Source organism: Salvelinus fontinalis, chromosome 25 (assembly GCF_029448725.1).
Source record: "Salvelinus fontinalis isolate EN_2023a chromosome 25, ASM2944872v1, whole genome shotgun sequence".
NCBI lineage: Eukaryota > Metazoa > Chordata > Actinopteri > Salmoniformes > Salmonidae > Salvelinus > Salvelinus fontinalis.
The window spans coordinates 24,361,532-24,377,839 of record NC_074689.1 but is presented as its reverse complement, the minus strand read 5'-3'; the positions used below and the strand labels follow the sequence as shown (position 1 = coordinate 24,377,839).

The 16,308-nt window shown below is 44.4% G+C and overlaps 1 protein-coding gene across 1 annotated transcript; it reads right to left on the bottom strand.

Moving 5' to 3' along the window:
• Positions 1-3: 3 nt before the first annotated feature.
• LOC129823007 (uncharacterized) lies at positions 4-15,215 on the bottom strand. The gene is made up of 18 exons (XM_055881660.1): positions 15,008-15,215; positions 14,829-14,921; positions 8,625-8,767; positions 8,356-8,491; positions 7,784-7,871; positions 7,637-7,708; positions 5,789-5,923; positions 4,507-4,573; positions 4,327-4,405; positions 4,034-4,139; positions 3,742-3,934; positions 2,821-2,854; positions 2,640-2,743; positions 2,002-2,023; positions 1,782-1,889; positions 931-1,056; positions 659-782; positions 4-354 (listed from the first exon to the last, which is right to left on the bottom strand). Exons 3-18 carry the CDS (start codon positions 8,734-8,736, stop codon positions 181-183), a joined length of 1,680 nt encoding a protein of 559 aa, XP_055737635.1. The 5' UTR covers positions 8,737-8,767; positions 14,829-14,921; positions 15,008-15,215; the 3' UTR covers positions 4-180.
• Positions 15,216-16,308: the final 1,093 nt, after the last annotated feature.

Below are 16,308 nucleotides of genomic sequence, written 5' to 3'. Positions count from 1 at the left end.
AAATATTTTTTAACATGTTTTAATGGCTCAACCAGTGAACAGATGGTCTTTACCTGAGACCCCAACATTGGCTATCCCACCAAGAACCCAGGGCTGTCTGAAATGACTATATTCCCCAATATACGTGGCTATGTTGAGGATAAGGAACCATTTCAGACTAGGCGGATCCCATTTTTTTTTTTAGGAGGCGGTTGCCGTGGTGGGGAAGGGGAGCTTCAGGTACTGGTACCACTGTTTGAGATGCCGTGGCAACAACAGCAGCACGTTCTCCGTGAGGAAGAGCAGTGCTTCCTGCATGGCCGGTCGAAGCAGCTGATTGGGTGACATGGAGAGGACCAGGAGACAGAACTTCTCCTTCAGAGAGAGACAGGGTCATGTTCATTAGGCATCACACAAAAGAAAACAGTACTGAAACAGGGTTCATCTTGTCCAGTAAGAACCGCTTGTTTTTTAGTTTCCGTTACAGAACGTTTTGCTAGTGTGCCCTAATGAGTACGATCCAGGTTGAGTATGTTTCTGTGTCTTCTAGGACAGGTGAACCTTTCAGAATGCTGCAGATAGAACTGCCACGCATAGATCCGACACGATTGCCTATTCTCTGTGACAAAGGTTAGTTCTACACTGTATTTCTATCTGAGCGTTCTGTCACGTTCTGTACCTTGGAGTAGGGGAGCTTTTTGTTGGAGAAGCTTTGAAACTCTGAGATCTTCTGCAGTATAGTGTTGTATTTGGAGTCCGTGTCTCCGGACAATTCTGTGGCATCACTCTGCAGGGTCGCAAACCTGTTCATGTAATTAACATTTTATTATTTTACATTTCTGTTCCAACTTTCTAACATGAACTGAGGATGAAGGAAAGCGTTTCAAGCCACTTAGAAGTATTGAGTTACACCACATGATGTTGACATGAGAGAGGCGAGAAGGGGCCTACCAGAGACCAGTGGTGGATTTGGGCTTCAGCTCACTCTTCAGAGAGATAAGAAGTGAGGACAGACCAGCGTCGGACTTTGAGGCCATTAGAGCATTGAAAAGAGTTCTAATCCTCTCCTCTCGGTTCCTAAGGACAGAGAATGGGACTACAATGAGTCTCTGTAGGACATCTTGATGACAAAGTAACAATTTTTGGTCATGAAATCTAAATCCATGTTTTGCGAGGTGAAGGGAGGTTTGCAAGTGCATTTTGGCCAAAATCCAACTTTTTTTTGTAATTTCAGATTGATTGTGTTTGTACTTCCTGATACTGCCATATGGGACAGAGAACCTACAGATTGTGCCTCTAATGATTAACTTCAACAGGCGTGTTCCTGTGTGGCTCAGTCGATCGAGCGCGGGTTTGATTCCCGCTGGGGACACCCATGCGTAAAATGACTGTAAATTGCTTACGGTAAAAGCGTCTGCTAAATGGCATATATTAGTATATTATAAAGTGGGTGGTTCGAGCCCTGAATGCTGAATGCTGACAGCCGTGGTATATCAGACCATATACCACGGGTATGACAAAACATTTATTTTTACTGCTCTAATTACGTTGGTAACCAGTTTATAGTAGCAATAAGGCACCTCGGGGGGGGGTTGTGATATATGGCCAATATACCACGGCTAAGGGCTGTGTCCAGGCACGCCGCGTTGTGCATAAGAACAGCCCTTAGCCGTGGTATATTGGCCATATACCACATCCCCCTCGTTGCTTAAATAACAGGTAGATCATCCAGAACAAACGATCCTCTGCAAAAACACTGTCTGACTGCGACATGTACAGTAGATTGACAGTGTCCTCCTCACTTTCTCTTTTGAAATACGACCGACTCCATCGGGATGTTCAGGACCTTCTTCACATCCTGGTAGTGGGCCTTGGCTCTCTCCAGCATGCCTGACTGGTCTACACCAGGCCTAGGGGAGGGAATGAAAAACACTCGTTTTATCTTTACAGCTCAACTATGCAAATGAAATATACATTTTACGTATAGGAAATCAATCAATTTTGTTTTTGTTTAAAACTCACTTGACTGTTTTCTCTAGGGACGCTGTCGGGAAAAAGGCCAAACGAGGTGAGTAGAAAAGCAAAAATTAGAGATACTGTATACACAACAGTGAATTTATTTATCTAATGTAGAATGCATTGCCATTCCTAGAACAACATGTCATTTTGGTATTTCAAAGGATTTGTACTGAAGTGATGTGTTTAATGGCAACACATGAACACAGCCTGGCCACGGGTGGAATGTAGTTGGTGAGGTATACAATCCCACAATCCTTCAGGAATTCATGCTGTGGCAGAGTCCAAAACCCACAACCAACAATGCCACCAGTGGCGCTGTGCTTGCAGTCTGGACATTGAAAGTTTTGGCTTTCTGTATTTCCTTAGCCTTAGTGTAGGGAAATAATCACATAATGAAGTGTTACAGAGCCACATAGTGTCTAAGTGGGAACAACATGGGACATGGATGGCATCATCGTCATTGTTGTGTGTATGTGTATACTTGGGTCTGCTTGAGTGTGTGATCTCTACTCTCAGTCCTGTGTGTGTGAGTGTGTGATCTCTACTCTCAGTCCTGTGTGTGTGTGTGTGTGTGTGTGTGTGTGTGTGTGTGTGTGTGTGTGTGTGTGTGTGTGTGTGTGTGTAATATTGTGCAGACTGACTGTTCTCATCCAGCAGCAGTAGCAGCCATGGGGGCATGTATCCATCTCCGTCTGGCTCTCTCTGGCCAACCTTGCGCCTGGGCCCCGACAGCAGAGCTTTATATCTATGATTATAGACAAGCAACGTATTACGACATGGGAGAACGGATCTGTAATGTGTTTTTATTGTTCATTTTCTTACCCTGTGGTTCGGATGGTGGTTAACTTCAAGGGCTCTGAGATTCACAGGAGAGACCGTCCCATCATGGGGTGAGAGAGTCGCATCATGGGGTGAGAGAGTCGCATCATGGGGTGAGACAGTCGCATCATGGGGTGAGACAGTCGTATCATGGGGTGAGACAGTCGTATCATGGGGTGAGACAGTCACATCATGGGGTGAGACAGTCACATCACGGGGTGAGACAGTCGTATCACGGGGTGAGACAGTCGCATCACGGGGTGAGACAGTCGCATCACGGGGTGAGACAGTCGCATCACGGGGTGAGACAGTCGCATCACGGGGTGAGACAGTCGCATCACGGGGTGAGACAGTCGCATCACGGGGTGAGACAGTCGCATCACGGGGTGAGACAGTCGCATCACGGGGTGAGACAGTCGCATCACGGGGTGAGACAGTCGCATCACGGGGCGAGACAGTCGCATCACGGGGCGAGACAGTCGCATCACGGGGCGAGACAGTCGCATCACGGGGCGAGACAGTCGCATCACGGGGCGAGACAGTCGCATCACGCGGTGAGACAGTCGCATCACGCGGTGAGACAGTCGCATCACGGGGGCGAGACAGTCGCATCACGGGTGTGAGACAGTCGCATCACGGGGCGAGACAGTCGCATCACGGGGCGAGACAGTCGCATCACGGGGCGAGACAGTCGCATCACGGGGCGAGACAGTCGCATCACGGGGCGAGACAGTCGCATCACGGGGCGAGACAGTCGCATCACGGGGCGAGACAGTCGCATCACGGGGCGAGACAGTCGCATCACGGGGCGAGACAGTCACATCATGGGGTGAGACAGTCGTATCATTGTTTGTTTGATAATTGAATATTGCAATTCAGGTGACACTCAATAGATTGTTCCAATCGACTAGGTCATATTGTCACCTGTGGTGTCCTGGTGGCTGATAAAGGTGTCCCACACGTCACGGCTGATGCTGTGACAGTCCTCGGTGGCCAGGGACACCAGCTGCCTGGTGTAATTCAACGGCGGGTTGTAGCTGTGCGACTGCTTCAACAGGATGTTGGTCTTCTCGGTGTCCTTCATGATGATGTTCACATAGCTGCTGTTGAGAGGAACCTGAAAGGTTCTGTTACTATTAAACGCCTTCCAACACATCCCAGAGGTAGTCCGCTAGACTCTGCAATATGACGTATGACTGCACTAGCTTAGGCTCACCAGTGTCTTCAAGTCTCTGTTTCGCATGTGAGAGATGCCACATAGGACCATATAAATCCACTGGAGTTTCTCTGAGAACAGCTTCTGCTTCCTGTACTGTATCCTCCTAGGAAGAGAGCAGGAAATACAAAGGCCTATAGCAAGTGGCAGACAAAACTTTCTTATCAATAAGTAATCTAGCATCGTATGGGAGTATGATTGATAAAACTGCAGCAATCTATGTTTAGTAGTAGTATCGGGTGTGATTTAAAACTTGATTTACAAGTCACATAAATAGACAGTACACAACGTACTGTAAGTTCTTCTCTTCCTCTGGGTCCAGTGCCTGTTGGTTCATGGACATGGACAGTGGTGGTATAGTCTCTTTATCAGCTGAGGAGACAGAAGGATCTTAGGGTATGTGGTCAGCATAGTAGAATGTCTCCGTAGTAGAGCATTGTAATTCATTCTGCATTGTGCTTTAGGTGACCAACCTGATAGGGCTCGGTCACATGGTGTCTTGGGAGACACATGTTTCTTCATTAGCAGTAACGGTTTATCCTTTACAATGAGAAAATAGAGGAGACAACATGAATTCTTCATGTTACAGCGAGACAGACCAACACCCTGTTACAGCGAGACGGACCAACATCCTGTTACAGCGAGACGGACCAACACCCTGTTACAGCGAGACGGACCAACGCCCTGTTACAGCGAGACGGACCAACGCCCTGTTACAGCGAGACGGACCAACGCCCTGTTACAGCGAGACGGACCAACGCCCTGTTACAGCGAGACGGACCAACGCCCTGTTACAGCGAGACGGACCAACACCCTGTTACAGCGAGACGGACCACCATCCTGTTACAGCGAGACGGACCAACACCCTGTTACAGCGAGACGGACCAACGCCCTGTTACAGCGAGACGGACCAACGCCCTGTTACAGCGAGACGGACCAACACCCTGTTACAGCGAGACGGACCAACGCCCTGTTATAGCGAGACGGACCAACGCCCTGTTACAGCGAGACGGACCAACGCCCTGTTACAGCGAGACGGACCAACGCCCTGTTACAGCGAGACGGACCAACGCCCTGTTACAGCGAGACGGACCAACACCCTGTTACAGCGAGACGGACCAACGCCCTGTTACAGCGAGACGGACCAACGCCCTGTTACAGCGAGACGGACCAACACCCTGTTACAGCGAGACGGACCAACACCCTGTTACAGCGAGACAGACCAACACCCTGTTACAGCGAGACGGACCAACGCCCTGTTATAGCGAGACGGACCAACGCCCTGTTACAGCGAGACGGACCAACGCCCTGTTACAGCGAGACGGACCAACACCCTGTTACAGCGAGACGGACCAACGCCCTGTTACAGCGAGACGGACCAACGCCCTGTTACAGCGAGACGGACCAACACCCTGTTACAGCGAGACGGACCAACGCCCTGTTACAGCGAGACGGACCAACGCCCTGTTACAGCGAGACGGACCAACGCCCTGTTACAGCGAGACGGACCAACACCCTGTTACAGCGAGACGGACCAACGCCCTGTTACAGCGAGACGGACCAACATCCTGTACATTTCAAGAAGTATGAATAGAACCCTGAAGGCTGAAATTATATCAAAACAGCATCGCCGGAAGCCCACACGTGCCGTTAAGTACAATCAGGCTATCTACTACACAAAAACTGATTTTGAAGTTAAAACATTAGTTTTTTACTGTGTTTGTCCTGAGTTCTGTTTTCCCCACAGTGCTTTACCTGGTCCCTGAGGCAAGAAATGAGGGGCCGTCCAGAGTGGAGAGCACGTCGGATGGAGACCATCTCACTCATGTACTGTTTCAGCTGGACGAAACCATTCAGGTTCTCCACTGGAGGGGCTCTGACGTTCTCCTCCTGGGGGGAAATAATACACTGCTCAAAAAAATAAAGGGAACACTAAAATAACACATCCTAGATCTGAATGAATGAAATATTCTTATTAAATACTTTTTTTCGTTACATAGTTGAATGTGCTGACAACAAAATCACACAAAAATGATCAATGGAAATCAAATTTATTAACCCATGGAGGTCTGGATTTGGAGTCACACTCAAAATTAAAGTGGAAAACCACACTACAGGCTGATCCAACTTTGTAATGTCCTTAAAACAAGTCAAAATGAGGCTCAGTAGTGTGTGTCGCCTCCACGTGCCTGTATGACCTCCCTACAATGCCTGGGCATGCTCCTGATGAGGTGGCAGATGGTCTCCTGAGGGATCTCCTCACAGACCTGGACTAAAGCATCCGCCAACTCCTGGACAGTCTGTGGTGCAACGTGGCGTTGGTGGATGGAGCGAGACATGATGTCCCAGATGTGCTCAATTGGATTCAGGTCTGGGGAACGGGCGGGCCAGTCCATAGCATCAATGCCTTCCTCTTGCAGGAACTGCTGACACACTCAAACCACATGAGGTCTAGCATTGTCTTGCATTAGGAGGAACCCAGGGCCAACCGCACCAGCATAGGATCTCATCTCGGTACCAAATGGCAGTCAGGCTACCTCTGGCGAGCACATGGAGGGCTGTGCGGCCCCCCAAAGAAATGCCACCCCACACCATGACTGACCCACCGCCAAACCGGTCATGCTGGAGGATGTTGCAGGCAGCAGAACGTTCTCCACGGAGTCTCCAGACTCTGTCACGTCTGTCACATGTGCTCAGTGTGAACCTGCTTTCATCTGTGAAGAGCACAGGGCGCCAGTGGCGAATTTGCCAATCTTGGTGTTCTCTGGCAAATGCCAAACGTCCTGCACGGTGTTGGGCTGTAAGCACAACCCCCACCTGTGGACGTCGGGCCCTCATACCACCCTCATGGAGTCTGTTTCTGACCGTTTGAGCAGACACATGCACATTTGTGGCCTGCTGGAGGTCATTTTGCAGGGCTCTGGCAGTGCACCTCCTTGCACAAAGGCGCAGGTAGCGGTCCTGCTGCTGGGTTGTTGCCCTCCTACGGCCTCCTCCACGTCTCCTGATGTACTGGCCTGTCTCCTGGTAGCGCCTCCATGCTCTGGACACTACGCTGACAGACACAGCAAACCTTCTTGCCACAGCTCGCATTGATGTGCCATCCTGGATGAGCTGCACTACCTGAGCCACTTGTGTGGGTTGTAGACTCCGTCTCATGCTACCACTAGAGTGAAAGCACCGCCAGCATTCAAAAGTGACCAAAACTTCAGCCAGGAAGCATAGGAACTGAGAAGTGGTCTGTGGTCACCACCTGCAGAACCACTCCTTTATTGGGGGTGTCTTGCTAATTGCCTATAATTTCAACCTGTTGTCTATTCCATTTGCACAACAGCATGTGAAATGTATTGTCAATCAGTGTTGCTTCCTAAGTGGACAGTTTGATTTCACAGAAGTGTGATTGACTTGGAGTTACATTGTGTTGTTTAAGTGTTCCCTTTATTTTTTTGAGCAGTGTATATATATTTTTTTTTTTTGGGGGGGGGGGGACAGTTGAAATATATACAATTGAAAATCAATGAATGTCATAAGGAATAATAATTTACTGCATGATAATGAATTATGTTTGGTCGTAATTATACGATAAGTTCCCCCCCCCCTCACCTTTTTAGTCTTCTCCTGAGTGAATTTGCTGGAGATCACTGTCTTTTTTCCAAACTTCTTTTCCCACTGTGTCTGTCATAAAATGACTCAGAGTGAGGAACCAGCCATGTTAAACAACTATACAAACTACATTGAGATGTGTGTCACCTTCAGTGACGTTTGGTCCTCTGATGTGAGCCAGGTTGAGAAGAGATCAACGTTGTCAGAGTAAAGCATTCCCACTGTTTTGTACGGTCTATCCAAGGGACAAGGCAATGTATTAAGTTTACAGTGTATATACACACACACACATCATGGATAGCAAGGTGTTCTTAATGTTTTGTATGGTCTATCCAAGGGACAAGGCAATGTATTAAGTTTACAGTGTATATACACACACCCACATCATGGATAGCAAGGTGTTCTTAATGTTTTGTATGGTCTATCCAAGGGACAAGGCAATGTATTAAGTTTACAGTGTATATACACACACACACATCATGGATAGCAAGGTGTTCTTAATGTTTTGTATGGTCTATCCAAGGGGACAAGGCAATGCATTAAGTTTACAGTGTATATACACACACACACATCATGGATAGCAAGGTGTTCTTAATGTTTTGTATGGTCTATCCAAGGGACAAGGCAATGCATTAAGTTTACAGTGTATATTCACACACACATCATTGATAGCAAGGTGTTCTTAATGTTTTGAATACTCAGTGTATTATGTTTCATACGTGTTGACAGGGGAGAAAAAGCCTTTACTGAGCAGCTCCTGTCTCCTGTAATAGTTCTTCCTGGCCTGGCCATTTTGTATGAGGCCATACTTTGTGTCACTGCGGGTAACAACCTTCTCAGAGAAGTAACTGTGGTCTTGGAAAACACAAAGCAAAGTGTGGTAGCAGTCAGTAGTGATTCATTGCATTACATTTCATCCATTCACTCCAGTGGCTTTTGATGAAGTAAGGTGATGTTGCACAGTAGCCTAGTAGGGTCACTCGCTCACCTTTTTTGAAGTCGGTGGCAAACTTGTGCTTGACGTAAGTGATGAGCTCTTGGTCTCTCTCACTCAGAGGCTGATCTAGCAGAGCAGCTATTCTCCTGATCTCGTCAGCCATGAGGACGGTGGAGGACAGGAGGCTGCTTCAACTGTTAGACAAAGGAAGGTGTGTATGGTGTACGCGTCATAAACATACAAGTTGGAATTACTACGTTTCTCTCTAATGCCCAGGGCAGGCTACATTTGTGTTAATGATGTTAGCCAAATCAGGACTCAAGTAGAAAGGAGTCTTGTAACATTTAAAATATATTTCAAATATGAGTCTTGCAAAATGATTACATTGGTGAATAATTATTTGTGGTGAGATAATTGTGTAGCCTATCGAGCCAATAGACATATACAGTTATAAAAGGTTATATACAGTTATATGGTATTTTCTTGCATCCTCAATCAGCATAATTTGATGCACCTGGCTAAAAGATGAGCAGGGGGTAGCTGCATCTCAATATGGCGACCGGCGAGTGGGCGTGTCGAAAGGAAAGGAGTGGGCGTGTCAAAAGGAAAGGAGTGGGTGTGTCAAAAGGAAAGGAGTGGGCGTGTCAAAAGGAAAGGAGTGGGCGTGTCAAAAGGAAAGGAGTGGGCGTGTCAAAAGGAAAGGAGTGGGCGTGTCAAAAGGAAAGGAGTGGGTGTGTCAAAAGGAAAGGAGTGGGCGTGTCAAAAGGAAAGGAGTGGGCGTGTCAAAGCGCTCTGCTATAGGTTATACGGTTTTATTGAGCTGTGTTATCTGCCGTTTCTTACCATGCATTTGAGCTACCATACCACAAGAGTTTGTACTTTGTTTTAAAGCAAGAGGATGTCTGTCGTTTTACACAAATAATTATTTGTATTTTTTAAATAAAACTGGCAATTTGTATATTTCTTAAATAAAAATAGGCCTACTCATGGATGTACTGTTTTTATGCGTTGTATGCAATGATTTATAAATACACTAGATGACAGCAGGGGCGCTATTTTGAAGCCACCGCGCCTCCATCTTGGCACTACCTCACCGGATGTAAAAATACATATTTTTGAAATTATAGAAATGCATTTACTAATCTCTTTTTTTTGTTTCCATGTCTATTCTGTTACAGACACCTAAATTCATACTTTTACATGATATTATGTGAGCTAAAAACATACAAGGGTGATTATGAAACTTCAGGCACTTTGGCCATGCCAAACTTTCAGAAATGAAAACTTATTCAAACACCATTTTACCAGTATTGTACTTGTCTTTGATTTGTCTGGAAACTATATCTGATAATGGCTGCGATCGTACTATTCAGGAAGTTATATATTTTTGTCATTTTTCCCCAGACAGCCATAGACAAATGTCATTTCCATCACGTCATTAAACATCAATTTTAGTTGAAAATCAAATATCATCCAATTGATTTATAATGGATTTCTTATACATTTGTACATGAACTTGTATTGAATATTATTTAAAAGTGATTTTAAGGTTTTCCTAATATTAATAATTCAGCATGACGCCTGAATGTATAAACTTGCATTTATTTATCATGAAAAATAAGATATTTACACCCAACCTTTGTGAGATTATGATAACAACCATATGATTTCCATATCTAAAACAAATAAATGTATGTGAATTATACATAATATACTCATTTACCTCAAAATATGGGTTGTGGTGGAAATGACAAGGTGTGGTGGAAATGACAAGGTGTGGTGGAAATGACAAGGTGTGGTGGAAATGACAAGGAGTGGGTGGAAATGACAAGGTGTGGGTGGAAATGACAAGGTGTGGTGGAAATGACAAGGTGTGGGTGGAAATGACAAGGTGTGCTGGAAATGACAAGGTGTGGGTGGAAATGACAAGGTGTGGGTGGAAATGACAAGGTGTGGGTGGAAATGACAAGGTGTGGGTGGAAATGACAAGGTGTGGGTGGAAATGACAAGGTGTGGGTGGAAATGACAAGGTGTGGGTGGAAATGACATCTATGTAAAAAAAAAAAAAAAGTATGAAAACAATATTTTATTGCAAACATTTTGAACAACAACCATCGTTAAACATTTCAGACCTATACTGGGTTGTAGGCCCATCACTCACAGCAGTAGCCGATGGGCAGAGCTCAAGGAAGTAGGCCAGTGTTTTTGAGAGATGGGCCCAGATAACAGAGGGGGGGCCATGCCGCATAGTGAGCTCAGTGAGCAAAGTGAAACGGTATCATTTATGGTAATACCCAACACAGGTGTGGAGTGCCACCTGCTTGTGAGAATCACCAAAGTGAACTGCCTGGATTTCACTGGAGTATTTACACAGGTACTTCTCGGCAAAGTCAATATGCACAATGATCTCCTCTTTCCCCAGATTCTCTTAATTCTCTCAGTTGAGTATTGGTGTCGAATGTTGTACACGTGTTTCCCCAACTTCTCTTTCAATCCTTTGGAGAAGTCCTCCAGTAGAATCTGCAGTGTGACACATACCTTGTCTTTTACTGTCAAATGTACAGTGAACTTCTCCATGTTTCCCTCTTGGTTTTTCTTCTCTCTCTTCAGCTTTGTTTTCCACTCAAACCACCATGTCTGCTCACCACCAAAGTCAGATGTTTAAGCTATTGGCTTGGCAAAGGGAGCACTCTCTACACATTTCACTCGTTCTTCAGGTTCTCACAGCACAAAGACTCAACAACTTTCTCATTGTTGCTGCAGCTGATCACTATGTGATGCTGTAGTTTGTCCGCCATGAACTGGAGGTTGCCATGGGTTTGGCAGAGACATGTGTCCCTATCCTGGACTGTTGGCTTGACAACCCAAAAATGACGTATTTTGCAGAATTCACAGTAGGACATTTGAATTCCTGAATATTCCCTCTTAAACTTGAATTGTGCCATTCAAGAAGCGCTTCTGCTTTTTCTTCTTGTTCCTCGTTAGTGTGCTCGGCTGTTGTCATCACATTCATAGAATCTAGTGATTTTCTCTTCTGTGGCTGTGCTAATTCTGTTACACTGATTCTTCCTGGAGTATTGAAGACTTGTTGGCCTGTTTTCATTTGCCCAAATTCTCTGTTTGATACTTTGACCAGGCCATACTTTCTCAGGATGTTGCCTCTGAGCATTTTTGAAGCCACTTGTTTGTCCTTGGCACTGCAAAACATTTTAGACTTTTGTTTTAACTCTGAAATGATGGCATTTTGAAACAATAAAATCCTTCTCTAGTTCTTCGGAGTTCCCTTCATTTGCTGTTCTGTCTTTGTTTTTGGGGAATCTTGTCTCTTCATTTTGTTCATCAGTCGATCATACCTTTTTTTGTATTTCTCAGCTTTCCGTAAAGCTTTATCAAGTTTGACATTTGTCATACTAAGATCTCTGTATGCTTTTGAGTGACCTTTTCCAACCTTTTTCCTTCCAGCAAGTATTCGACTTCTCATTCATGTTGCAGACGATGAGGGAGGGGTATCAGGGTGTGCATCAGGGGCAGGTATGTTAGCCTCATGTTCTGGCTGCAAGTAATATGGTGACTAAGGTTACATTTTCATTGCCATCTCTTGTTTCTTTGTTCTCGCTTTGTAAGCTCAGAGATAGATTTCACTTCTCCCTTCTCTTCCAGTATCTCTCCCTGTCTTTTTGCAGATGTTCCTGGTATCGTATAGGATAATTTTTTTGTTTCTATATGTCTGTGACCTCTGTGCTGTTTTATGTGGCATCTTCTAAAAAATAAAGACAAATACTACTTAGTTTTCAACTTTCGACTTGCACACCTTTGAGCATGTTTTAGATTAGGCTTATTTAATCATGTTTTAAATTCATTTAAAGTAAAAACGAATAAGATAATGGATTTGTGTCATTTCCACCACTTTCTGTCATTTCCACCACACTTAAGTTTGTGATGGAAATGACATTTCTACAGTTTCTGGAGAAAATTGACAGACAGCTTTGCATGCTTTGTGTATTACATGTATTACAGTGTTACATGTATTACAGCTAGCATATCGTTTACCTTAAATATATAAAATATTTGTAAAAATTCTAAATTTCTACCACAAATTAAAGAAATTATAGCCTGTTTGGAAATGACTGACAATTAAAATATTCTCTACACAAGCAATATTTATCTCGATTTTTCTTAAACTTCTGGACATCACATCTGTAACAACTGTCCACTGCAGCCATGTGCTTCAGTGTCACAATATTGTAGCGACCCGCACAGACAGCTGTGTGTTATGTGTTAGGCTAGTAGGTGGTTGTGTTGTACTGACCAGTACCCAGTGTTCGCGGGGTCCGACATGCCAATCAACCTGCTATCGGCCAATCACGGGAATGCCTGGAATGTTCTGATGCCGGGCATCCTGGCGGTTGGCGGAGTGGCGTGGAGGGGGGTTGGGCAGGGGGATGGAGCATTGGAAGTTAAGAACAGGTTTAGCCTTTGTTCTCTCTCTTTACGTCTGGGCTTCACAAGAGAAGGTCACAGTTGGCTTGTGGGTTATCTTTCATTTATTTGGCGTGGGCTACGGTCAAACAGTAGCCTGTGTGAAGTTGGGTTAATAAACTGTCAATTCGTAAACTCAAGCCTCTGTCTGGACAATTGTTCCTTTATGATCTAGTCAGGTCATTACAATATGTTTCCATGGTAACTAAATTAACATTCTCTTGAAAAAAAAGTATTAATGAGGAATTTGTTCTCAGTGGTGGAAATGACACCACTCCCAAAGGACAGGTATATTTTGTAGCTAAAATACTTGATAGAGAGGTGTTTAAAAAAGTATGGGGTGATTCCAGTGTGAACTTAACATACAAATAATTGTATTTGTTTTATTTTTTTATAAGATCCCCAAAATTGACCCGAGGACATGGAAGTGCGTAGCTGCATAACCACCCACAAATATTATTATTTTTTTACTTTTCCTTAGTATAAGGAGTGCCAATATGGCCGACTGGTGGCTTCAAAGCCTCTCCGTGGCCAAAACATAGCATCCGCAATCCAGGGTTTATATAAATCCTGAAATGTATGCGTGTGCTTACTAAGACTAGCTAGCTTTCCAATTAACGACCAGATTTGATGCAAATGTTCTAAAATCCGCATGAAGAAATTATGCACAAAGTGTTTGACCTGAGAGTTGCTAGAATAGATCACATCACAAAACAGTGGAACATTTTATGATATTTCATCACTAAGGACATGTGTTCTGGGTCGAAGGTAGGCTACGTCAGGCCTATGAATTAGTCTGGCTCTTTAGTAAGTTGTAAATTGTGTTTCCTCCAAACGGACTTGTTGCAGGCAACAATCAGTGCGTGATGAGGAAGTGCGCACAAAATGTACTTTTTCACTTAAGTTTTATGTACCGAATTTAAATCTTAAGTTCAGTTCGTTTCCATGACATTTTCAAACTATACTGATAGTTTTGTCACAAAAAAACATTACGTTAAATAGCCGTTAAATAGCCAAAATGTGCCAACTCTAGTCTTGACACTGAGCTCTAGACAACAACTCTCTGATACAGTGCGGGTAGCCAAGTGATGACATTATCATGGATAAGAGCGAGAATATTTTTATTTGTCAAATGGCAATCACACATCGATCGCCATGTCACCAGAATAAGACCCTCAATATGTATTGGAAAGGAGCATCAGTCTCATCACCGTGCACGTTCACCACCCTGTGAAGTTCATCATAATGTGTTTAACCTGTAGCCTAAAACTGCATGGTTTCCCTGAGTCGTAGTGGGACGACCACACATGTCATCGTGTGACAAGTTTACTTCGATATGATGGTTATTATATCAATATTTGCACAAAGGTGTTTCCACTGCTATTTCTCGCATAATTAACCTTACCAACATAAAATGATCACCACAATGTCGAACAAACAAATTGTCTGTCGGCATTTATGAAATTGTACCTTAACTTCCTGTTTCCACCACATTTGTTGTGATTTTTATTTATTTATATGGTATGACTTGTGGTTGTCACCCTGATACTAGCTACTTCCCACGCCATTGAAGGGCGCTGTGTTGTTGACCTTCATACCCTCCCCATTGATTAGACTGTATGTATCAAGGTGACATATATATATACATGGCTATCAATATTAGTTCAATATGGGGGGTGATGTTGGAACCAATGGGATGCTCGAGGGATGGGGAATACCTACATGTAGGAACGCCCGAATTGCGGGCTGCAGTTACCCGTTCTTCCATAACATTACCTTTGAGCACGCCCTTCACATGTCTGTCCTGATCACCATCCCCGATGACACCTGCTGGAACTCCACAAGAACGATGTTGGAACTCCGCAAAAACTGGGAAGAACACGCAGAACAGAAACTACATGAGGTGAAAATGAAATACAAAACGAACTAAAAAAGAAAGTGTAGGAAAAGCCTACCTTTTGGGGAGCGTGTTTGTAGACCTGTGTCAGCAGTACGGAAGGAACGTAAACAACGTTCTTTATTCACCGCGTCACAAAGGGGCTTCAGTCATTTAGACGTTTGGGAATAACCGAGCGCGCGCCACTCAGTTCCCCGATTCGTTTGCGATTGAAAAACGTATTTAATTGTAGTTCAATTTCCAAATGAATTTATCAGTTAAACATCTTATCTGGCCGCAAACACGAATTAGCTAAATTACCATACCACGACACTGACCATAAATTGACATGATAAAATTATAAATGGAATTGTTATTTTCAGAGGCAATAAGTGTTCCAACAATGTCCAGAAGATGGGGCTTATGCCCCGACCAAAGTGTTTGACCTGAGAGTTGCTAGAATAGATCATATCACAAAACAGTGGAACATTTTATGATATTTCATCACTAAGGACATGTGTTCTGGGTCGAAGGTAGGCTACGTCAGGCCTATGAATTAGTCTGGCTCTTTAGTATTTTATGAGAACATGTCTTGACACATCTGCTGGCCTAACCAAAGGGATGACCTTTGTAGTAGATGAATAAAACCATAAAGACAAGTCCTGTCATGGAACACTCCTCCGCTGTCATCAGTCACATAAAGCCCTGGTGTGATTTTCATTAGTCTGATTCCGACTCGAAACGTTTTGTCTGTTTTTTTAAATAAAATCTTTTACAACAGAAACCGTTTACTTCAAACGTAAAACATTTAGCAACAAAAACCAAAGTTATATATATATTGGACAAATTCAGGTAGGTCCCGCCCCCGTTTCAAGAGTAAACGGTTTCCGTTGCGGCACAAAACATTTTGCAACTGAATCCAACTAATGAATACACCCAATGTGATCTGTGTAGTCTATTATACGGTACCAACTGGTTCTATTAGAGGAAGTTACCCCTGCAACTATCTGTTGAGACAGCCTGGCTCTGCTCTCTCGTTTAGGAGCTCCGGGACCGACCTCTGGACTAGAGACCTCGTGGAGGGTGGGAATGATTGTCCTGAGGCGACCCACTCCAGGCAGCTCTGATGGTTGTTCCCAATATCTCTAGACCTCTCCAGGTATGGGGGTAACAACATTTTAATCCCAGCCTGCCCTGCAACAGGATGGAACATTTCTTTGTGAGTACCATACTCCCTCCCTCTCTTCACTCTCTTCCGGGCCTCTGACATGGCGCAATCCAATCTGCATATTTTTTCTTCTCTTACCAACGCATTTGGGAATCAAATCATCAAATAAAATGTTATTGGTCACGGACACATGGTTAGCAGATGTTATTGCG